At 46.6% G+C, this 25,819-nt stretch overlaps 1 protein-coding gene across 1 annotated transcript in view; it reads right to left on the bottom strand.

The window, feature by feature from the left end:
* Positions 1–24,041, bottom strand: part of LOC144763009 (sodium-coupled monocarboxylate transporter 1-like) — a 797,300-nt gene extending 773,259 nt beyond the window's left edge. Inside the window, exon 1 of the mRNA XM_078648324.1 lies at positions 23,672–24,041. Within this exon, the coding sequence (XP_078504450.1) occupies positions 23,672–24,010 (339 nt within the window). The 5' untranslated portion in view covers positions 24,011–24,041. The remainder of the gene's footprint in view (positions 1–23,671) is intronic.
* Positions 24,042–25,819: the final 1,778 nt, after the last annotated feature.

Genomic DNA, 25,819 nt, shown 5'->3' with positions numbered 1-25,819 from the left:
TGTATTGTTTTTGACCTGCTTTTTTTATTTTAGGACTCTGGGCACTTTACTATTGCTGATCAGTGCTAAAGTGCATATGCTCCCTGTATAAAGTGGTATGGTAATTGGTTGTCCATAATTGGTATGTTTATCTTGGTATACAACGTTTACAACGCAACTTTTACAACGCACTACCATTACAACGAAACTTTTACAATGCAACATCCATTACAACGCATACATTTACAACGCAGTCATTACAACGCATGACACTACAACGCACACCACTACAACGCATACCATTACAACGCAGTCATTACAACGCATACCATTACAACGCAAAACTTACCATCCAACACTTACCCTACTGTTGCACCCCCTGGAGTTAGAATAGTAATTTTAACCCCTACACTATCCAAAACTTTCCCTACTGTTGCACCCCCTGGAGTTAGAATAGTAATTTTAACCCCTACACTATCCAACACTTACCTTATATGCAATGTAATGTAATGCGATGTAATGGTATGCGTTGTAAATGTAGTATGCGTTGTAGTGGAATGCGTTGTAAAGGTATGTTTTAAGAATTCGTTGTAATGGTATGCATTGTAAAAGTGTGCGTTGTAACGTCATACATCTGTTTATCTTACTAGAAAAGCCCCTAGTAAAGTGCACTATGTGTGCCAGGGCTGGTAATGTAAATGCTACTAGTGGGCCTGCAGCACTAATTGTGCCACCCACATAAATAGCCCTAGAAGGAGATCTCAGGCCTGCCACTACAGTGCCTGCACGCAGTTTGTTAACTGTCTTGTTGTCCTGACAAGTGCACCCACTTGCCAGGTCTTACCCATCCCTTTTTATGCACATCGGACACCCCTCTAATAGGCCCAAGGTACCCCCCTGGGCAGGATGCAGTGTATGTGAAAGGTAGGACATGTACTGAGGTCTGTACCATGTCCTGACAGTGAAATACTGCCAAATTCGTTTTTCACTGTTGCAAGGCCATCTTGCCCATAGGACAGAATGCTGTGTCACATGTTTCCAGCATATCTTCCCATAGACATAAGATGGAGAGATGGAGTTTAGTGTGCCTGAACTCAGAATTTAATAACACATCTGTTCGTGAAGGTGGTTTTTGAATTGTGTGTTTAGAAATCACACTTTTAGAAGTGGCTGGTTTCTTGTCCTAACCATCCTGCGTGCCTCTGCCTAGTTGTGTATTGACTGTTTGGGTTTGGATGTGACGGGGTCTGGAAAGGGTCCTGATACCAGGGAGGAGTAGGTGGGACAGCAACAGACTGGCCTGCATTTGGTGTGGTGGGAGGAGTAGCCCCTTTGATGCGAAGAGGGCTATGCTGCTGCCACAAAAGAATGGCTCCACCTCCTGCGGAGCGTCTGGGGCCCAGACCCTCACTATCAAAGAAAGAGGGTATGCACTGTCAGGCAGACACCCAGGTCTGGTTTGGACCTGGCTCAGAGTCCCCTGAACACATAGACGTCAAAGGCATTTAGGGATATAAATATGAGACCTGAAACCGCTGAACTCAAGACTTAACTCAAGACTGAAAAAGGATTGCAACTACTTTGTGATCAAGAGGAACCTCTGCCAAAGAAGAACAGCTGAAGAGACTGAAGAGATGGACTGACCTTGCTGTGTGTTCTGGGGCTGGCCTGCAGTTTGCTGATTTAACTAAGGTGAGGACAAGGAACTTTGCTGTATGCTGTGTCCCCCTGTTTGAAAGGTCTTTGCTATGTGCTGTGTCCTGAAGTAAATTGTCTCCAGGGGTCCAAGGACAGCTGGTCCCCAGTTGTGGAAACTCAGGAATATAAAAGTTTCCAACCGTGTCTCAGCAACGCTTGGTGCATGTGCTTTTGCAGGCCTGCAACTGCTGCGTGGTCTGTAGTGCTGTTTACGAGGTGCCCCATGACCGCATTGCCACGCAGCTTGAAACATCATCCACGCTGATGCATTGCTGTTCGTGGCCCGAGCCGTCATCGTAACTGAGGCTGTGAGTAAGGATCACCACCGCTGGCCCGAGCCGCAACGTGCTAAAGGATTTCTTGAAGCTAAGGAAGCTGCAAGGTGAAAGGGATCGTGATCGTTGTTCACCAAGAGGAATCTTCCCAAGATCGTCAACGAAGGAGAAGGCAGTGCCCTAACCCAACCGGCTACAGCGTCGCCTAGCAACGGAGCTGCAACGCCATCGGGACCACCTAGCAGGACGTCCGACGAGATGGTAACAGCACAAATGTAGTGTCTAGTGCTGTGAGAAAAGTACATACACCCAGCGATGTGGTGCCTGACTTGAGGGAGGGGGTTAACATACACTAGGGGGTTCAGGTTTATGAGGTAGCTCCAGTGGTGTGCTGTGTCCCTGAAGTAGATTGGGGAACTGACAGAGGGGATCATATTCCTAGTGGTGGGAGGGACACTCTACTGACCCTAGATGAGAGGTGCAGGGAGAGGGGTTCCCTCATGGTATCAACCTTGGTGTGTGACTGTGGAGACCCGCCCAGAAGAGAATAGGTTGAGTGACGGAGACAGTCAGACCCTGTCTTGCCAATCTCAGGAGAGTGGTGTGGGATACTTGTGTGAGGCACTGGAGGGTGAGGCAAAGGGTAGCAAAGGATAGCTTGGTTGCCAACTGTGGAGGCTGTGTGATTCATTTGTTGGAGAGCATATTTTAAGTCCCTGTTTTCCAAAGTTATGCCAACACCCGGTGGGGTGCAAGTTCTCTGATTGCAGGGAGCTTGCACGGGAGGCAGACCTTTGGGTGGATTCCCGAGGGTTTGAGGAAGCTTTTGGGAGTGACCCAGAAGATGACGGTTCAGGTTTTCCCCAACCAATTGAGGTAGGGTAGGTTTGAGGTAGCCCAGATAGGTCCCAATGTAGTGGGAGGGGTGTAGGGTTGCATGCCTTGTGTCAGAGGAGAAGGAGTGGGATGGGGCTGTGTCCAAAGGTGGCCGATACCCAGTCCCAGGACCTGGTTGGTTCCATAAGGGAACACCAGGAGGAAAACCTAGTCTGTATCAGGAAGCTACTTTCTGAGTGGGAGCCCAAAGTGTCAGGTGAACTGAGGGGGACTGCTGTAACCAGTATCCCACCAGTTCTGGTGTCTGGTAGCACCGCTCCAGTGGGGAGGGTGCAGGGGTCCAGAGAGGGAGGGAGGGAGTGGGAGAGCCCACCCTAGTCTCTTGTCCAGCCGGAGGGTACAGACCCTGGGCTGGTGGGCCAGTGTCAGTGTTAGAAATCTGGTTGGCTTAGGCTTGTGCCAAAGCCAGGCAGAGACCACCACTTTAGTCAGGGCAAGGGAGTTACAGGCCAAAGATAACCCCTGCTCACCCCCTTGGTAGCTTGGCATGAGCAGTCAGGCTTATCCCGGAGGCCATGTGTAAAGCATTTGCGCATGCACACAGCAACAACATCCCAGGCACACTACAAAAGGAACTCCACACAAGGTTATATCAAAAATAGCCTTTGTATTCTCAAAACACATTAGAATAGTAAACACATAATATACATGGTGCCACCTGGTACTGTGTCATATCTACAAGGGAATTATTTACACATGACAGGGCCCACTGGACCACTGTCAGAACCATCACAAAGCAAACTTAGTAAAAGTAAAACAGATCATAAATGCACAACCAGTAAACACTGGTAATCACTGTACTTAGCATCAGCCTGTGACATGAACTACAATATGCACAGTATCACATCAGGCACAAATTACATTCTGAGCCAACCTCACCAGCATAAACACATTATGCAATGCTCTTATAAGTCTAAACACATTAGATCCTAACCTCCTAAGCATAACTCGCATTAGGGGCATAAATCACACAGTGAAACATATTCTCACTAGCATAAACCATAATATGCAAAACAACCTCATAATCATAAAACACATTTAGAGGTATAAAACAGGGTGCGTAATCATACTACATACATTACATTTCCTAGCACAACATCACATTAGGACCTGGCGCCCTATGAATCTAACAGTCCCCCTGGCCAACTGTCCATCTCAAAAGGGGCTCAAATGCCCTTTGTCCAAATTTATTTATTTTAGGTTCTTGTAAAGCGCTGACAATCATCCCGGGTAGGATATCACGGCGCTATGCTAGCTAATGTGAAAGTAGCATGGATGGAAGCCTAGTAGGAATTTATTCGGGAAGAGGAAAGAGGAAAGTTTTTAGCTGTTTCCTAAATGTCAGGTGGTCTTCTGTGAGTCGGAGAGCTGTAGGTAGTTCATTTCATTTGGCGGCTGCAATATGGGAGAAAGCGCGCTCGCCCATCCTGGCTCTCTTTACCCTGCAGGTTTTTGCGCGAGCCAAGAATTGAGAGCGGAGGTTCCGCGTGGGAGCATAGAACTGAATCCTATTTCTCAGGATGAGGGGACCAGTTTTGTGAAGTGCTCTATGAGTGATGCACATCATTTTAAAAGATGCTCTTTGCCTCATTGGTAGCCAGTGGAGGTGGCGCAGACAGCTCTTGGCCGAGTCGTATTTCCTTTTCATACAAATGGCCTTGGCTGCTGCGTTCTGTACCATTTGGAGCTTGTTAAAAAGGTACTCGGCCATGCCTACGAACAAAGAGTTGCCATAGTCCAGCCTACTCATCAAGAGTGACTGGACCAGGATCTTTCTGCACTCCAGTGGGATCCAGGGGAAGCCTCTTTTAAGCATTTTTAGGATTCCGAAGCCTTTGCCACAAATAGCAGCTACATGGGTCTTCATGGATAGTGCAGTATCCACGGTTATTCCAAGGTTTTTCGCAGTTTGCGACGGGGTTGGTGGAGTGCCCAGCGCTTGTGGCCACCAGCTGTCATTCCACAGCTCGGTGTGGCTACCGAACAGAAGAATCTCGGATTTGTCTGCATTGAGTTTTAAGCAATGCTGATGCATCCATTCGGCCAGCTCAGTAAGACAGTTAAGGAGCCTTTCTTTGGGGTTGTTTTGTTCATCCAGGATGACCGTAAGTTGGGTGTCGTCGTCGTAGGAGCAGATTTCTACGCCCCACTTTCTGCCTATTTCTGCCAGGGAAGAAACAAAAATATTGAACAAAGTTGGGCTTAGTGAGGCCCCCTGTGGGACCCCGTATTTGATGTTCCGGCATGGGGACGAGAAGTTACCCATGTGCAACGACTGTGATCTGTCCGACAGGAAAGACCGCAGCCAACCCAATGCTTTGTCCCTTATACCTTTGGATGCTAAGGTTTCCAGAAGCAGGTGGTGGGGGACGGTGTCGAAAGCCGCCGAGAGATCCAACAGTATCAGGGCCGCTGTCTTTCCCTGATCGACATGCATCCTGATGTTATCCAGCACTGCCAGGAGAGTAGTTTCTGTGCTGTTATTGGCCCTGAAGCCCGTCTGTGTGATGTCCAGCAGATTGTTTGCTTCGAGAAAACTGGCCAGTTGTCTGTTGATCAGTTTCTCTAGGACTTTCGATAGATAGGGAAGTTGGGATATGGGCCTATAGTTGGCCGGGTTGTTAATATCCAATCCAGCTTTTTTTATCAGGGGGGTGACTGTGGCGATCTTCCAGCAGGATGGGAACTCTGCAGCCTCTAGTGAATGATTTAGTACCTGAGTTACAGCGGGACAGATCAGGGGAATGAGCTGCCGGAAGATATGATGAGGGCAGGGGTCAAGGGAGGAGCCAGATTTGATTTCGAGCATAGCTTTGCCTACTTCCTCTTCGGAGTAAGGGCCAAAGCTAGCACAGCAGGTTTGGGGGGAGGAGGACTCGGGTTCCAGCAGGCTGATGGTATTGAGATTAGGGAAGGATGAATAGATCTTGTCAATTTTTTCGCAAAAGAAGGTGTTCATTTTGTCGCAGCCTGTTTGAGAGGGAGTCAAGTTGGCCGAGAGGTTGGGAGGACTGCAGAGCTCTTTTACAATTTTAAAAAGCTCTTTCAAGGAGTCCTTGTTATCTAAGATTCTACTTGAAAAGTAATCTTTTTTCGCCTTTCTGATGGCTTTGGTGTATTGTGATAGTTCGTTTTTGTAAGTAGCCCTCGTCTCTTGAGTTTTTGTTAATCTCCACTTGTGTTCGAGCAAGGTACATTTCCTTTTTTGAGCCTTCAGATCTGGCCCGTACCAATTTTTGGACACAGTGCGCCTAGATTTGACATTGCAGCGGAGTTTTGAGCAGTACTCCAAGGCTGAAGCTATGTGGCTCTGAAGTCTGTCTGTTGCTTCATCAACACCTGACTCGCCGCTTGGGGGGTGGACAAAGTGTTTCTGAAAGGTTTCAACTTTGAAGTTGGCATAACTTCTCCTATGGGTTGTTATTTGGTTGGAGGACCTGTTTTTTTTTGTGGGTAGGTGAAAGTTGAACTCGACCAGAGAATGGTCCGTCCACAATAGCGGTTTAATAGCAGAGATAGAAATGGAGTTGATATTGGAGAACAGCAGGTCAAGGGTGTGTCCTGCCCTGTGCGTTGGCTGATTAATTTTTTGGTACAGCTGCAGGATCTCCATATTCTCAGTCAGTTGTCTGGTGAGGGGGTTGTTACTATCGTCGTAGTGGATGTTGAAGTCTCCTATGAGCAGTATATTTTTGTTCTGAAGGCATATAGGCATGACTTGTGACAGGAGTTGGGTATTAAAATCAGAGGCGCAGCCTGGGGGATTATAGATAATAACACCGCCAAGTATGATGGTGGTGTTGATGGATACCGAGAAAGCCATCGCTTCATGGCTGCTGGCCTGAGTAATTACTTCCTGTCTGCAGGTATGGGAGTCCTTGAACAATAAGGCAACTCCACCTCCCTTCTTTCTTTCCCTGTTCAGGTTGAGTATTTTGTAGTTATCAGGCAGGGCCGTAGCGATGTCCGGGGTATTGTGGTTGTCCAGCCATGTCTCCGTAAAGAAGGCTAGATCTGGTTGGTCACTTTCGAGGATGTCCCAGATTTCAATGGCATGTTTGGGGAGGGACCTTACATTTAGCAGAATACATTTTAAGGTCACGTTAGGGGTAGTGGGATTACTGGGGCCGTGCCAGGGGTCACTCAGCCAGTGGCAATTCCGACAACTAACTGGTCCCATGGTGTTCAAAGGGCCCAGTTGTGCACACATGGCATAGTGTGGTGTGCCAGTGGTATTTAGTTGCCTTAGTTCACTGCCTGAGTATATCGTGACGCCAATCCTATGTGGGTCAGGATAACCAGAGGAAGGGCCAGGGGTTTTGGCCCCGTGCCCCGGACTGTCACGGACGGGCACAGACGGGCTTGCCTTTGGCGCGCCTTCGGCGCGCTGACGGCGCGCCCGCTGCGCCCGTCCGCTGCGCTTCCGGGGCAGTGGCTCCATTTGTAATGGAAATGGTGGGAGGGTGGGAGGGGCCGAGCAGTCGTCTGCTCGCCCTTCTCGTGCCCTCACCTAAGATGGCAGGGGCCCCAGCAGCGATTACTCGGCTGTGGGGGGGAGAGCGGGGGAGCCTCGAGACACCGGCACACCTGAGGTTCTGAGAGGCGGTGGCAGCGGGTCAAAACACAGGTAAATTATCACACTGTAAAATTTGCTAACTCTTAAAATCAGTCAGTAAAAATATACGGAGGTAAAAGCATTAATAATACACAGTTTTAAAAATGCGCTCCAGATTAGCGTTTTTGATTAAAATAAAGTGGTCCTGGCTTTCCGCCTCAGGACGATTCTTACCACACCCAAACACACTAGAAGTCCAAAGAGTCCAAAGAGTCAAGGCTGCTGCCTATGCAGAGAAAGTCATGGGTGCGCCACTGCACATACCTAACCGTAGCAGCAGGCACTAAGTTCTGCACAGCTGTGAAGGGATGAGGGCGAGGGAATGCATCTCACTCCTAGCGTAGAAGGCATGTCCCCAAATAAAGAACAACCTAAACGGTGCAGCTGCCCACTACTTGCTGGGCAGCTGGAAATGCAAAAATAAGGCATGGTCTCTCAAGGGCCATTAAAGCCAATGTGCCCCTTTCTTGGAGCCACAAGGGGCTCTGAACACAAATATCCCAAACGTTGGAGCCATCTAGGCTCTAAGAATAAACCTGTCCCCAAAATGTCGCAGCTGCCCCCTAGTAAGCGGAGCAGCTGTAACAGGGAATAAGGCCTGGCACCACGGTGCCCTCTGGCCCCCACGGGACCTTCAAAATAACTCTGCCCCGGGTTGGAGCCATCTAGGCTCTGGAAATAAATATGCCCCAAATTGTTGGAGTGGCTGCTGCCATCCGGGGCCGGTCTGGAAAATGGCAATCAATCAATCAGAGTACTTGTAAAGCGCGCTACTTATTCGTGAGGGTCTCAAGGTGCTGAGGGGAGGGGGTGCCGCTACTGCTCGAAGAGCCAGGTCTTGAGGAGTCTTCTGAAGGCGAGTAGGTCTTTGGTCTGCCGTAGGTGGGTAGGGAGGGTGTTCCAGGTCTTGGCGGCGAGGTAGGAGAAGGATCTGCACCGCTATTGTGCCTGGGCAATTAGGGGGATGCGGGCCCCTCGGGGCCCTTTAAGCAAATTAGCCCCATCTTTGGAGCGGGGGCCGATCAGGAAATGATGCAGCCATGTCCCCTGCCCAACCCTTATTCACCGGGCTCCTGCACAGTGGGACTTCTCTTCTCTGGATGCGGCGGGGGCATGCACCGGTAATGTGCCTTGCGCCCCCTCCGCGGGAAACAGGCTGCAGCGCTTGTGGGGCTCTCTCCCTTCATGGGAGCCTCGCGTCACCAGGCGCCATGCTTCACCCGTTTCCCCGACTCAGGACCGGGACTTTAGATGTGGAGCCCACGAGGCTCTGGGCTGATTCCTCTTTCAGGGCTCCCCACAGCTCATGCGATCCCCACAACTCTCGTGCCTCTTCCGGCCCAGCCGCAGGCCCCGCCCACGTCACAGCAGACTTGCCTGACTTCCGGCGGCAGCGGCGGCAATTTCGGGCTCAATGAGGGGCAGGCTCCCTCTTCACAAAGGAATAGAAAGCGGGGTAGGCGTCCGCTCAATTAAAATATAAATAAGCGGTCATGTGGCGTGGGCTGCAAATACCAAAATAAGCGGGGTGGGCACCCGCAAGGCCGGCATCATGGGGGAATCCCTACACTGGGGATTCCCCCCCCCCAGCAGCGCTGTGCAGCCCCGGGGCAGCAAAGCTCCAGTGCCACAGAAAGAGCCAGGTGCTCTTAAAACAATGCAAGCACTCCTAGGGCTAAAAGAAAATAATCCAAAGGTTCCAGGGCATAGCTGGGCCCAGGGAGGCAGCCCTCCTGGCAAGTCCTCCTGGGCCCGAGCAACAGCACCCCCTACAGGAATCAGGATCCAAAAGCAAGAACAACTTCATGGGGTCACAGCCCCTATATTTAACAGCATTTTCCCTTTGTGAAATAGCACAGCGCTGGGGGGGAAACCAGAGGCAACTGGTTTGGGGCAGCTTTGTTGTGTTCAGCTCCTCTCTCTATTGTCAGGTGGGGGCTAGGTGCTCAGACGCACCACAGGAGGTGGAACCAGCATTGTGGAGGGAAGGCGCAGTCCTATTCAGGTCCCAGGTGCAACTCCTCCCTCCCATCTACCTGCAGATTTCCCTATTCACCACCGGGCAGACCCATCCTGGCTCCTGGAGCCACCCACATCATCCAGCACCTGTCAATCACAAGCCAGACATGCAATTCACATCAGGCAGGCAGGCACACTGCACACAGAAATGCCAACTTCTAAAAGTGGCACTTCTCCACTAGTCACAATAAATCTGCGCACACCATTGTGCAGCATTTATTCTCTTGAGTACGAACATACTAAACTCGCCCCTGCACTCCTCACATATCAGGAATTACCATGGACACACATATCCCCTATGCATTCCTATGGAAGGGCAGGCCAATTTCACCACATGCACTAAAAGCACGCACACACTTTACACTGGGCCACAGAGCTAAAGTGCGCAGAGGCCAAAAATCACTACCACTATCTCAGAGCTTAAGGCAAAAAGTTCAGGGGTGAACCTGCCAAAAGGGCCAAGTCCAACAGTCAGGATGCCATACCTGACTTGACAGAAGGGAGAGTTGCCCCTGAGAGTGGGGCTGGAGTCACACCTCGAGGCTGGACTGGGCCACACCCCTGTGTGGGCCATGTGGGCACTGTCTACCAGCGTGGACACATCTGTGAGCAAAGTAAGTTTAGGCACTGCACAGATGGGGTCCCCAGGTGAGGAGATGGGTCCTCCCCTGAGTTAGCTTAGGGGCCCTGAGAGTATGGACAGAGGGATCCAACTGGGTTCAGATTGGCGTAGTACTGGAATATGCCCCTGCAATTGCGTGCCAGGGTCTGTGTTCTATCGCCCAAAGCAGGTAAGCCCATCAAAGTAGTGACTGGTCTACCCTGTGTTTTGACCGAAAGGAAGTTGTGTTGGACTTGGCCCATTTTGCAGGGTCATCCCTGAACGTTTTGCCTTCCTCCTGTATTGTTCTGACCTGTTTATTTTTGTTTTAGGACCCTGGGCACTTTACTACCGCTGATCAGTGCTAAAGTGCATATGTTCCCTGTATAAAGTGTTATGGTAATTGGTTGTCCATAATTGGTATGTTTGTCTTACTAGTAAAGTGTACTATGTGTGCCAGAGCTGGTAATGCAAATGCTACTAGTGGGCCTGCAGCATTATTTGTGCTAGGACATGTACTGAGATGTGTACCATGTCCTGACAGTGAAATACTGCCAAATTTGTTTTTCACTGTTGCAAGGCCATCTTGCCCATAGGGCAGAATGGGGAATGCTGTGTCACATGTTTCCAGCATATCTTCCCATAGGCATAAGATCGAGAGATGGAGTTTAGTGTGCCTGAACTCAGAATTTAATAACACATCTTTTTGTGAAGATGGTTTTTGAATTGTGTGTTTAGAAATCACGCTTTTAGAAGTGGCTGGTTTCTTGTCCTAACCATCCTGTGTGCCTCTGCCTGGTTGTGTATTGACTGTCTGGGTTTGGATGTGACAGGATCTGGGAAGTATCCTGACATCAGGAAGGAGTAGGTGGGACAGCAACAGGATTACCTGCATTTGGTGTGGTGGGAGGAGTAGCCCCTTTGATGAGAAGAGGGCTGTGCTGCTGCCACAAAAGAATGGCTCCATCTCCTGCAGAGTGTTTGGGGCCCAGACCCTCACTATCAAAGAAAGAAGGTGTGCACTGGCAGGAAGACACCCAGGTGTGGTTTGGACCAGGCTCAGAGCCCTATGAACATATAGACTTCAAAGGCATTTAGGGGTATAAATGTGAGAGCTAAAACCCCAGAACTCAAGACTGAACTCAAGATTGTAAAAGGATTGAAACTACTTCCTGATCTAGAGGAGCCTATGCCAAAGAAGAACAGCTGAAGAGACTGAAGAGAAGGACTGCCCTTGCTGTGTGTTCTGGGGCTAGCCTGTAGTTTGCCGATTTGACTAAGGCGAGGGCAAGGGACTTTGCTGTGTGCTGTGTCCCCCTGCTTGCAAGAACTTTCCTGTGTGCTGTGTCCTGAACTAACTTGTCTCCAAGGGCCCGAGGACAGCTGGTCCCCTGTTGTGAAAACTCAGGAACATCAAAGTTTCCAACCATGTATCAACTAAGCTTGGTGCATGTGCTTTTTCATGCCTGAGACTGCGGTGTGGTCTGTGGTGCTGTTTACGAGGTACCCCATGACCACATTTACGAGGTACATCGTGGCCACATCGTCCATGCTGCTGCATTGCTGTTTGTGGCCCGAACTGTCATTGTAACTAAGACTGTGAGTAAGGATCGCTGCCGCCGGCCCGAGCCACAATTTGCTAAAAGATTTCTTGAAGCTAAGTAAGCTGCAAGGTAAAAGGGATCATGATCGTAGTTTGCCAAGAGGAATCTGCCCAAGATCGTCAACAAAGGAGAAGGCAGCGCTGTAACCCATCCGGCTACAGCGTCGCCTAGCAACGGAGCTGCAACATCATCGGGACCACCCAGCAGGAAGTCCGACGTGCAGGGAGAGAGAGAGAGAGAGCGATGCAGCGCGCCCTCCAGGCACGGCTTGGACTCCGGTCGGGAGTAGCAAGCGTATGTGGCCTGGGGAGGCGAGCAGGAGGAGTACAGGAGTGCTCCAATCTCTCTCCCGCTGTGCCACGTTAGACGCGCTGAGTCCCTGAGCTGCCCGTACCTGCCCAGCAGTACCGGGACCACCCCTTTAAGTTTACGACCTTTGTCTCTGTTGTTGGGGCCCAGTTGCCCAAGCTGACCATGCAGATTGGCTTATAGCATTATTCCTTGCAATACGAACTGCCTTATGCTTGCATAAAGAACTGCCTTATTCTCGTATGAAAAACTGCATTATTCTTGCATTATGAACTGCATTATTCTTGCATTAAGAACTGCATTACTCTTGCATTACGAATTGCATTATTCCTGCGTTATGAACTGCATTAGTACTTGCATTAAGGACTGCCTTATTTCTACATTATGCACTGCATAGCATTGCATTAGGACTGCATTAGATCATCGTGAACTGCACTTTAATATGCAAGAACCTACAAGTGATTGTTGGCCTAATACCTGGCCAAGTGAAATATTACGAATACGCATATGCTGGATATTTTTTATCGTTTGGTCTCATCGTATTTCTTCTTGATAAAGATACCCCTATTTTCCTAACTCGGTGTGGTGTCCATTTGTGGTGTTATCACTGTGTTACTGGGAGTGTGGTTGCAAATATTTTTACACATTGCCTTGGAGATAAGCCTGGCTGCTCGTGCCAAGCTACCAGGGGATGAGCAGGGATTATATAAGAGTGTGTCCCACCTTTCCCTGACTAGAAGCAAGGGTCCCTATTTGGACTAAGGTACCTACCTCAGCCAACTAGAGACCCCCAGTTCTAACATATATATACATCATATCTTGCTTAGAGAGACAGAGGAGACTGTGACTTCCCGGCTGACACACTGACCAGAGACGCTGAGGTTCCTGCATGCAGACACTCCAGCTAGCGGTGGTCCAACACGAGACCAGGACGGGTTCCCATATTCTCTCCCTTCTCAGGTAATGGAGTTGTTAAACCTTAGAGGTATTCTTGGCATAACACGTACACCGATGCTAGGTACATTTAGGTGCATCTAGTTATGGAGGCATCATAGGAGTACAGACTTTCTCATCATGTGTTTTATGTACTTGTATATATTTATGATTACTGCAAAATGGTAGAACTGTACCATCCCTTTACACTAGAATAATAACTGTTCAATAAATCTTTATTGAAACACCCAGACTCTTTATTTTGTGTATCTCTGAGACAAACTAAGCACAAGTGACTGAGCAGTATATTGATTCAGGGGATCAGGGTTGTCATGTTCTGAGGTTGCCAGAAACCATTCTCTACCCAATAGGAGGAGATTCCTAGGGCATTGTGAGCTAGCTTATTCAAACAGGTTAACATATCCGGTGGGGGTGCTCAGAACCAGTCTGTCACCAAACCCACACTTTATGTTATCCGAAAGCTTGGATCCTGTATAGGATATATAGGAACTACACAACGAAACGGGATGCATTTAAAAAAGAAAAATGAAACTTTCCCATTTCATTTTTTTTAGGGCAAGCAGTGGTCTCTGGGACCACCGCCTGCTCTTAAAAAATATTTTCCCACTTACTTACAAAGGAGACCCTTTCCCTTTGCGAGTGGTTTATCACCTACTTGAATTAGGTGGTAAACTGCAAGTGTTTTGCGGCCACAAAAGCAGACGCAAAACATTAGTACATAGCATGGGACTCGCTATTAGGAAGGGACACCCCTTCCTAATAGTGAAAGTCGCAAATGCTATTTTACGAGTCAGTGACATGCAAAATAGCATTTGTACATGCTATTACCCTTTGTTGCGGCCGAAAACTTCTAGTATCTCCCGTTTGCGGCTGTAAAAAAGGGTCGTACATCTGGCCCATAGTGTTCTTTTTACAGCAATGTTTCTCATTGTTAAAAATCTTTTTTTTTTTTAAAGTCCTCATTTTATGAATAAATAATACTCTGGTTTCAAAGAAGATAGAGCCAGTCAAAAAACCAAAGAGGTGTCAGCAGAACACCCGGTCACTCCAAATCCGAGGAAGGGTACATTCCACCTTCGGGGTCTACTGACTAAGTAAACCTCAATGTGTTGATCTTGGCCTCTATTCTTTTTACCGGCCTGAGTAGTCTGGCTTAAAACCAAATCACCGTCATTACAGCCGATAGAGTAAGTTAGAATCATTGGACCATTGAGTGCTCAGATTATATTACATACATTGATTGAAAGAAAGAACGTGGAATAAGAAAGAAGAAATAAAAAGGAGAAAATAGACCCAAGCTAGCAAAAGTGTCGAAAAGATTGGATTTTTGAAGAAAGCGAGAGCAGTGAAAGTAAAAGTGATATTCATTGTGTAATGCTAGAAATATAAATTGTAAACCAAGTGTCCCAAATATCCCAAAATTTTGTTTTCTTAGCTCGCTTATTTGCACGATCGAGTTGTGCAGTTCTCTGTATGAGCCAATCCATTCAATTTTTTTAGGAGGAGAGGGGAGAATCCATTTACACAGATCTCCCTTCGTGCCGGAAGTATCAAGATAAAGAAAAGCACCTTTTGTAGTTTAGAAAAAATCGGGTTTTCTGGCCCACCTGGGATTACCCCGAAAATACCTGAGGTTAGCCTGATTTCTTTACCCATGATATCTGAAAATAGTCTTACCCAGTGATTCCAAAAGAGCTGGATTGAAGGACACTGCCAGAACATATGGAGGTCATTCACGTTGTTTTCATCGCATTTTGGGCACTTCTTTGTCGCTCCGTTCCTCATCTTTCACAGTTTCCATGGCGTCCAGTATGCTTTATGGACTGAGAAAAGATGGTTTCTCTTTAAAGGTGCAGCTTTCACATATGACCACAATATAGACACAGATACTTGCCCGAGAGTTTCGAGATCTTCACCCAGCAGGTCCTTCTTCCAGGTCTCAGTAAATGGGTTTTGGGAGTCCTCCCCTGATTCGATTATTAGCCAGTACCTTGCTACTACCTCTTTCGGCATTATAGATCTAGTACAGATCTTGTGCACCAGATCACGATTGCCTTCTATCTCTTTTTCTAACGACTTTAACCAGCTCGATATCTGATAGTATTTTAATTTTGAGATCGTATTACTTGAAAGGGTGGAGAGGCAGTGCCAGGCAATCAGCTCATTATCCACGATTAATTGCCCCCACTTCAGTATCTCAGAATTACGCAGAGGGAGTGCAAGTGCATCCAATAAACATGCCGGGTTACCTGGAGAATTCCATAGAGGTGATTCATCATTGTAGTGGGGTACATGCAGCAATGCCCTCACTGGAGACCAAACTCTGGTTACGGCTAAGAGAATCTTCAGCCTAACCTTCTCAAATAATTTGGGATGTCCAAACTTTAGAAGGAAAGAGTCAACTTGATTCCTGTGTATCAATGTTAAAGCCTTAAAAAGTGGAGAGAAAGCCGACCTGTCCTTTAAAAGTTGACGTGAGTTTTTCAGGTGGAAGGCGCAATAGTATTTATAGAGGTCCGGGGTGGCTATGTCACCATGAACTTTTTTCCTCTTGAGCTTCCTTTGGGAGATTCTTGAATTTTTCTTGCCCAAAATAAAGGAAGAAAATAATCCCTGCACTTTCCTAAACCAAGTCTTAGAGAATTGTAATGGTATAGAATCAAATAAGAACGTAAACTTAGGTACAATAGACATTTTGAGCAGGTTAGATCTTCCCAGGATGAAATTGGAAAGGACCCCCATGCCTGTAGTTGTTGTCTCACATAGGCAGTTGTTCTGTCGAAGTTTACCTGAGCTATCATATCTATGTCATTAACTATTTGTACCCCCAGATATCTTATTTGGTGTTTTAAGGGATTGCTCTTGTATTGGAAGTTCCATGTCATTAGCTCTGTATTCTGCTGATTAATTGAGTAGCCGGATACTTTCCCAAAATTTTCCAAATGTTCCCATATCTCAGGGAGTGAGCGCTCTAAATTCCCTGTCAGGATCATAATGTCATCAGCGTACAGGCCTATCTTCTTTTCCCAGCCATCACACTTAAAAGAAGAGATGCCCTGGCAAGATCATAATTTGCATGCTAATGGTTCAATATACATATTGAATAAAAGGGTCGAGAAGGGACACCCCTGTCTGGTGCCTCTGGAGATTTTAATTTGTTTTGTTAGTTATCATTGACCAGTACCCTGGCAGATGGATTTTTATAGAGGGCCTCATTGCTGCTAAAAAGGTTCCTCCTAGATTAAAACACTGGATCACTTGAAGTAAATAGGGCCAGTTGACCCTGTAGAATGCTTTTGCAGCGTTGAAAGTCATTATCACCAGTGGGCACTGATAAAGATTTGCCAGGTCAATTGCTCCAATTAGGTCGTGGGTTAATTCATGGAGTTGCCTCCCCTTCATAAATCCCTTCTGATCAGGATGAATTATAGACCCTGCTACCTTTAATGGTGTGTAAGACTTCTTCTAAAGTGATTTGGTTGCTCAGATTGTCTCTATCAGAGTCAGAAAGTGTGGGGAGTTGCAGACCTGTGAAAAAGTTCTCAATGTGTTCTTCGTTCGGGGTTAAGTCCTCAGAGTAGAGATCCTTGTTTCTACACCGCAAAAGAAAAAGCCCCCAACAGAAAAGCCACAAATAACAGAAGGGAAGAAAGCTGTAAAAAATAAACTGATCAAATCAACCAAATTGATTAGTTCGCGTATGACCGCCTCCCTCCGCACATACTCTAAGGTACAAGCGCAGGCACAGTCCCAAGTTTCTACTGCCCCCACTGCCTTAAATTCAGAGAGCAGCACCATTTCTCCATATAAGTCCCATAAACCCCAAACCAGTACTAGTGACTCTATTAAAACACAAACCTACATAAAGGTAATGGAGAATAGAAGTGATTGCATTTCTTGACAGAAACTGAGTCCACGCTTACACCCATGCCCACACCGGGTCTAAAGATCAGTGCTCCGGCACAGGGGCTAACTGACCCCAGCCCTAGTTACAGCTCTTGTCCCGGTCAGGACCCTAATACTCAAGACACAGGCCCGACCCCTCAAAGCAGTTTTCAGCAGAGTCTCTGCTATCCACCTTGATATCCGAAATTAGAGAGAAATTTGCAGTATCAGAGAGTAATCAACACAAGGTTCAAGGGGTATGTGAAACATTAGAACTTAAAATAAATGACAATATGGGAAGAGTAGAAGTAGGGGAAACAGCAGTAGAAGATCTCACAAAAAAAGTGGAAAAAAATACGTCAGAACTCTGGAGATTAAACCAGAAGGAAAGAGAATTGACTGATAAGCTGGAAAGATTAGAAAACAATGCCAGAAGAAACAACATCAGGATATTAAATATCCCAGAAGATCTCGAGGGGGAAGATATAAGAGCCTTCGTTATTAACCTTCTTAATGAACTACACCCAGAACTTGAGGAAGAGTGGCAGGAAAGCGACGTTCAAAGAGTTCACCGAGACCCCTTTACTAAAAGACCTGGTAAAAAAAAAACAGGAAAATCTTAGTACATTTTAAAACCTATATGATAAAAGAAAAGATTTTGGCAGAAGGTCTTGAAAAAGGAGTCTGCAATAAAGGAGATTGGTCTTTCTGCATTTGATCTGACATCTCGCGCACCACACAGGATAGGCAGTGGGAGTTGGGGAAACATATACAAGAGTTGAAGAGCCTGAGTGCAACCGCAAAACTCCAATTACCTGCCTCCCTGAAGGTGATGTGGAAAAATAAAATGTATAACTTTAGAGACTCCTCTGAACTGAGTTCTTGGATTGATCAAATTAAAAGCATATCCAATTGAAAAATCCTGTTTTTTTATTTCCGCCTGGAAAGAGAGAGAGTTCGAAACAGAGGTATCCCAATACACCTCTAGAGTCAAGGGAGGGTTCCACAGGGTGGGAAGGAGTGGGTGGGTTTGAAAATGAAAATGAAAACAAAAAATACAAAGCACAGGGGTTGTTTTGAGGCACTGGGTGTGGGAGCATATGGGAGATAAAAACTAAAAAAATGTCCTCATTTACGAAAAAAATCACTGGAACCATAATTTACTTTTCTAGAGAGCTACATGAAGCATGTTCACATGATGCTTTTCTCTATAACAGGCCTGGGTAGATCAAAAACCTTGAAAATACTATCCTGGAACATGAACGGGCTTAGGTTTCCCCCAAGAAGAAGAAAGATCTTAGAGTACCTGCTCCTTGGGAATTATGATGTGTTACTCATCCAGGAGTCACATCTCTGTAAAGAAGATTGGGTAGGGATACTTAAAAGTCAAAAATGGATAGAACATTACATCTATACAACACAGACCTCTCCCACGAAAGGAGTTGCCATCATATTTCAAAAAACATCACGAGTAATCCTTGCAAATGTTACAGTAGATCCACACGGCAGATGGGCAATTGCCAGGGCAAAGATAAACAACTCCTGGTTTACTTTCGCGGAATATTATGGTCCTAATATGGACGATCCGTCCCATCTGAAATCTCTGTTTCTTCATTTGCTTCTTGTAAATGACCCCATTATATTGGGGGGGGGGGGGATTTTAACGTAGTCTTGGACCCTAGGTACGATTCTACGCCTAAAAGGGCTGCAGGGGCCATACAAAGTACACGTAAAATTCTAAAGCAATCAATGCTAGATATAGGCCCTCTGGATAGTTGGGGAATAAAGGGATACGATCCGGGGATATCAGGGGGAAGGTTTACCTGTCATAATAAAAAGTGCGGCCATCGATCCAGGATCAACTTTTTTGGGGTTGATCGCACTACTAGTAAAAACATTTCCAAAGTCACTCATCTACCAGAACACTTGTCTGATCATTCAGCTGTTCTTCTGGAAATTGTTTTAGCAAAGAGCCCACCACCTCGTAGATGGACATTAAATCGCTCTTTACTACTTGAACCACCAATTATTGATAGGCTGAAAAAGGACACTAATGAATTCTTTTTACTTAACACAAACTCTGCACCGCCCCACATAGTTTGGGATACATATAAGGCCTTTTTAAGAGGTTTACTATAGCCCAAAACAAAAAAATCGGGGAGGAAATGAAAACATTAGAAACAAAAATATTCCAAAAGCAGGTAGCGGTAGAACATGCGCCGAATGATGTAAATAATATACAAAATCTCACTAATGCTAAAAACGAGCTAATAGTCTATTTAAAGAAGCAATAACTAAAAAAATGGGAAGCAAGCAGGTTGTCACACCATGAATATGGAGAAGGGTGTGGTAAATTTCTCGCGTGGAAAGCCAAAGCGGACCACTCTAGAAATATGGTGAAAGACCTTAAGTGTCCGGTTTATGGAAGAATCATTTCAGAGGATACAGAGATCGAGGAGGCATTTGCTTCTTTTTTTCAGGATCATTGTTCAAAATCTTGTGCACACAGAGTCAGTCACAGGGTCAATGAGGCTCAGCAACTGTAGGTTTGGCTGCATCAAGAATTACAGTGATATGCTTCTTCTGTGCTTGACAGGTATAATTCAGATATTCTCACTAGATGGATGCAATGGGGATGCACTATCATGCTCTTACATATTCTGTCTACAGAGGAGAGCTAGCACACTGATTTTGCCACCCACTTATGTAGCCCTTTGAACATATCTCAGGTCTGCCATTGCAGCCCGCTTGTGCACTGAGATTTTGACCTTGCAAAATAACCTTTTGCCAGGCCTAAACCTTCCTTTTTGATACATTTAATTCACCCCTAGTGTAGGCCCTAAACAGCCCGTACGGCAGGGTGCAATGTCTTTAAAAAGTTAGAGATGTACTCTTAAGTTTTTCATGTCCCAGTAGTTAAAAGCTCTTAAATTTGTGTTTCAATAGTGCAAGGCCTGCCTCTCCCATAGAATAAAATTAGAGTTGCTGTATTGCATTTAATAAATTACATGACTGGGTGTAGCTGACAGTTGGGCTTTGTGTATTCCTTCTAGACAGCCACACAATAAAGGGCTTAGGAGTGCCTGGCTGAGACATCACTGGCAGTATGGGAGCCCTACTTACACTTGAATAGGCTGTGTCCAGCCTCCACACAAATGGTTGCATAACTCCTGTAATTTGTCTGGATCCAGGGCAGGGGAGGCAGGAAAAATGTGCACTTCAAATGTAAACCTCTAGAAGTGTCTCCCACTTCAAATAAAGCACCTTGTACAAATATTGGACCTCAGACACCAGCTCTTCAGGACACTTCTGGACCTGTGGAGACTCTGCCAGGAAGAAGGAATGCTGTGCTGCTGAGAGGACTGCAACTCTGCTGGATGATTGCCCTGGTAAACTATTGCCTTGCTCAACTTGTTTGACTGCTGCCTTGCTGTTTGCTGCCCTACTGCCCCGCTGCTTTCCAGCCTGAGTCAGAGGGATTGGACCTGCACATGAACCCACGACTCCCAGAAGGCTAGCCTCCTGATCTCCTGTTCAGAGTGACAGGGACATAACAGGCTCCCAACCACCTGCAGCAGCATCTAGATCCAGCTAGAGCAGGCTCCTGACCCCTTAGCGGTGCACCTTAGAACCTGGACCCTTGGTGTGGCCTCAGCGGAGCTAAATTGAAGTTTGCGGGCTCTTTGCTTCTGAGAGCCAAAACATTTTTGCTCGCACTGCCCACCAAGTGAAGTTCATTAGTCCAACCCTTTGAGCTACAGCATAGACCGCTCATGGGAAGTGCCATGTGAATCTGCCACCCGGCTGCCCGTGATGACAACAGGATCTTGGCGCTACAACGATGACTGTTCACGACAGCAGAACTGCTGTTTGTGCAACATTGACAACAGTGCGCGATGCTTCCCTGCTCTTCGCGGCCTCTCCACGGCAAACAGGACTCTTTGTCCTGGACTGAGAAGGTAACTTTTCAGCTGGACTAACCTGGTCCCTGTATCCAATTCACACTCAATCACAGTCAGCCTGAGCTTGTGACTTTCTCCCTGCCTTGTAACACTAAATAGCCGCGAGTAGCATTTGGGCTTTTTTTTCGGTATTTTCACTCAAATCTTTAAAATTGAATATCTCCAATTATACTGATTGGATGTCTGTCTTTTGCGTTTTGATTTATTTATTAAATTGTGCTCTCATTTTCTTAATTGGTGTAGGATTATTCTTGTGTTGTGCTGTCACTTTATTACTGTTTGATTTGCTGCATAAGTACTTAACACATTGCCTCTAAATTAAGCATGACTGCTCTGTGCCAAGCTACCAGAGGGATGAGCATAGGCTAATTTAGGGCTTGCTTGTGCCTCACCCTGACAAGGATTGTGGTTCCTATCCTGCTTCAGTAGGAGTTCAGTCACCTCAATCAACAACCCAATTTCTCACAGTATTCATCATGCAGATAACAAAAGGCTGAGTGAGATTACAAAATGCACTCCCACTCTCATTTACCAGGTAGCAAAGCATGTAGCGTAATCTATTCTCTTGCCTTCCTGCCCATTTCCACTCTGCACTCCACAGAGGTCAGAGGTGGCTCTACTTAGCAGTCAGGAAATTGCCTTGTCTCCTCCCTCCTCAAGAGTAGGGATTTGTGGACCCCAGTGGCGGTCGGTGCAGGTAAGCAGAGTGAGGTGGAGGGGATGTTGAGAAATTACGGAATAGGGAAAATTAAATAAATCCTATTCAGTCATCTGTGCACATTCACAAACACCACACTTACCTGCACCAACCTCTGCTGGTGGACCCCTTGACAGGTACAGACTGGTTTCCTGTGACCAGTCACCTAGTGAGTGTCACTCAGATCAGCATATGCCCTCAGCACACATTGTCTAAAGTTGACCATGTAGATATGGGTGTATTTTGGGGGGGGGGTGTTTTTCCTCTAGAAGTCTCAATAAACTGAACGGGCATGTAGTACCAGACATAGAAGTGAGTAGGATCAAGTTTTCACAGAGCATGCAAATTCAACCTCAGTGCCGGACAACAGCACTGTCGTTTGTGGACCGGACATGTGAATGGTACAAATAATTCAGATTTGGCTGGAATTATAAGGTTATTAAAACACTGTCACTCTGTGGTAGTTCACCCAGAGATTTCCGGAGAAAGAGTCTGTTAATAAACATAGTGAGTCTGATTTCTGCACGATATTTTCCAAAAGCTCGGAATTCCAGTTATTTAACCTCTACCCCCATGTGAATTGCAGGTACCCCCATGTGAATTGCAGGTACCCCCGGTGTAAGTAGTTCCAGGGCTGTGTGAATAACGGGCAATAGAATTGCCTACTACTTGGAAATAGGGTCTTCCTGTAGAAAATCCACAGGCCAGCAATAGTGAATGCCAAGAGGTGGTTGATGCTGCTTGCAGAAGACACAGCTATAGAGAGGCCAAGGCATCCGTTGAACAGGCAGGCAAGTGGGCCACCTCCCAAGGTCTAAACCAGGCCCTAGGGGCCAGATATACGATGGAAAATTGCATGCGCAAACGGGTTCGCGACAAGTTTGCGCATGCAAAAGTCCTCTGGGGCATGTACTAACACTATTTTGGGAGTCGCAAATAATTAGCGAGTCACAAAATAGTATATTGTGACTCACTATTATGAAGGGGCATTCCCTTCCTAATAGCGACCTCACAAGCCATGTACGAATGTTTTACGACCGCAATTGCGTTCGCAAAACACTCGCAATTTACCGCCCTCTTCAAGAAGGTGGTATTGCAATCGCAAAAGGGAAGGGGTTACCAGGGGACCCCTTCCCATTTGCAAATGCAAGGGGAATTATTATTTAGGGGCAGGCAGTGGTCCCAGGGACCACTACCTGCCCTTACAAAATGAAACGACAACGTTTTTTTTTTTTTTAAATGCATCCTGTTTTTCTTTGAGGTAAACGGGCTACATTTTTTTTTAACTGCTTTATTTTAAAGCAGTCCCAGACATGGAGGTCTGCTGAGCCCAGCAGGCTACCATACCTGGAAAGGCCAGCCATTCTCAATGGGGTCGTAAATTGTGAGTGGCTCATGAATATTGATGAGGCATGCAATTTGCGACCCCATTTAGAATCGCAAACAGTGTCTCTGACACTGTTGTACATGTCATTTTTCGACTCGCAAAAAAACACAGTCGTACATCTGGCCAAGTGTCTTCTCTACATTCTCTGGGTGGTTTAAGGCACCTTCACACATGCATTCTCCAAATACATCCACACAGGCCTAATGTTGCTGTGGATGTATGATCTCTCTTGCCACTATACAAAGCATACTTTTGATTTTATTTAAGGATCCAGCTAACCAGTAAGGATGTATGACATTACAACGCATGCTTTTACATCGCATGCCTTTACAACACGGTATTTACAACGAATACCTTTACAACGCCTAGTGCTTTGGGACGCTGGATAGTGAATAGTTTAATTTACTATTCCAACTCCAGTCCCCGTGGATAGTAGGGAAGGTGTTGGATAGTAAATTAAACCTATTCCCTATCCTAGAGCGCCCCCCAGCGCAATGCGTTGTAATGGTTTGCGTTGTAAAAGTTGCATCGTAAAGGCACTGCGTGGTAAAAGTTGCGTTGTAAAGGATGTTTCCCAACCAGGAATATTGGAATTCTCATAGAAAACACAGGAGCTTGATGGATCCTGCTTGCACTAATAGTGTCTTTCATTTACTTGACTTTAAACTTACAATTTTCCCCATTAAAATAGACATTTTGCATAATCAAAAACAGGGTCAAGCTGAGTTGGGGTTGTTTGTTACAGATCTAGCAATGTCAATAAATAGTGACAGCGAACAGTCCACTCACCTCATATGTACTTGTCATTCTCAGCCGATAGAAAACGGGGAGGAAAGTCTCAGCACAAAAAACGATTGTTAAAAGGTAAGAAATGGCCATCATGGAAAGCATGGTCCCGAACCGATAAATCTCAGCTGGCAGCGCGAGCAAATTTATCGCTGACATAAAGCTGGCAGTCAGGGACAGGGCCACTGGGACAGCGTTCATATTCCTGCCACCAAACAGGAACTGGCTGGACGTCTTCTGTCCTGTCTCGGTGAATAAGGCATAATATACCCCAATAGCAGCTGATATGAGCAGCATCCCAGCGAAGACAACATAGTCCCAGACGCCAAAGGATCCGGCCATTTCGAGGGAGTTCGTTCTGGCCCCAGGTCCTTCACAGAGTAGACAAAAGTGTAAAGAAGTATTGATGTCACCCAGAGACGCACACACACCCAGGTGGTCTCCAGGTGATGTTTCTGTCAGAATGTGGTTCTTCTCATGGGTACTAGGAAGACCTTCTTTAAGGGTGTTGTGTTTGGTATAGCTCCCGTAACTCAGTGAGAAGCAAACCTACCGGCAGGAGGTACCGGATGTACCTTTAGAGTCTGAATAGCTAACACACCGGGCTCTGAGCAAACACAATAGGACTCCACACGTCTGCTTCCTTTACTTTACTCAGCCAGGTCGCTGGTTCTTAGTGTACACTGCCTCGAGTCCATAGTCTGCCATACAAGTAAACAATTCGTTTTGGAAATGAATGCGCAGCGAGCAGGTAAGTAGTTCAAGAATTTGCACTCTCTGCAAGGAATAGCACCACTGTCGGCCTGACCTACAGGGCACTCGGGCAGCGCCAGAAGGGCTGGACTGACGGGTCAGCGTGGCACCGTTTTTTGCTTTTTGTGGGCATGTTTTATGGTCTGGTGAGCCGGTTCATTCTGTCGATTTCCCTGATATTTCTATAAACATTGCATGCAGCAAGCTGAAAAGCACGCTGCCTCCCAAACCTTACAAACACATATAGAGCAAGTCTTTACAAGTTCAAAACTGCCCGATGTTCAAATGTTCGATTTTTTTCCTACTTGATTCGCTATTGGGAGCCACCAAAACTCTGGCCACCATAGCTCAGACCAAACCGGCAGTTGCTCTCCAAAGATCAGGATCTCTGTCTTGTCGGCATTCATTTTGAGCCAATTTCCTTTCATCCAGTTAATATAAGTCACACAGCATTTGAGTCTTTAACCACCACCAGAAAGTCGTCGGATATAGATACAATACTTTATGTATCATCTGCACAAGAAAATACTTGGAAGCCGAAGGATCTAATCAGCTTGGCAAGGGGGCAACATATAAATTAAAAAGACGTGGGGCTGGGATAGGAGCCCCAGGGTAACTGGAAAGGGCTCACCCTAAAGTGAGCACAACTCACAGTGTGAGATTTATTGTTGAGGAAGGCCTGCATCAGGGCCAGAGTGGTGACCCTCAACCCTGCCCGGCATGTCTGTGAACAAGTTAATAGTGGGACAGAGTATCAAACACTGCATAAAGGTCCAGCAGCACTAAGATGGCAGATCCTTCCTGATCAACCTGGCAACAAATGACATCAGTTATTGCCAGCAGTGGCTAAGAGAAATCAAGGCCCCAACAAGGAGGGGGCTGTTGTTAAAACAAACTAGCACACTGGATGGATACATTGAAAAGGCAGTGGGAGCTATAAACAAAGGAATTTTGCTCACAGAAAGGCAGCTATCCATTGCATCTTCAGTAACTGTGCCTAGCAAGGAAGATACCTCAATTGCTGCTCCTGCACTGTGTAGTGTGGGTGGGGGCCCTGGGGATAAATGTGCCTCCCTCAGTAATATACAGGCTTCCAAGCAAGCCTCATTATCCCAAACGAAAAGTGGGCAGCGCAAGCACAAGTACAGGCAGTTAACAAATCTAACTCATATAAGCCAGCATCTCCTTGGTCCTCATTGTCTGATATTTTTACTAACACCAAGAGGTCATCGGAGGTGTCTTGGCTCAGTATAGCAAGGAGCTTGCTGACCTTCTTAACTTTGGGGAATTGGATGTGACGCTGGCTAAGGCGCTGTTGGAGGGGGTTGTTTGTTAACAGGACATGGTCCTACAAGTTCTGGTATGGAGGTGCGGTCCCAGAAGGATAAGAGGGGAGAG

The sequence above is a fragment of the Lissotriton helveticus genome, chromosome 1_1, assembly GCF_964261635.1.
Source record: "Lissotriton helveticus chromosome 1_1, aLisHel1.1, whole genome shotgun sequence".
Lineage (NCBI taxonomy): Eukaryota > Metazoa > Chordata > Amphibia > Caudata > Salamandridae > Lissotriton > Lissotriton helveticus.
The sequence above is the reverse complement of the archived record's forward strand: the minus strand, read 5'-3'. Positions and strand labels throughout refer to the sequence as shown.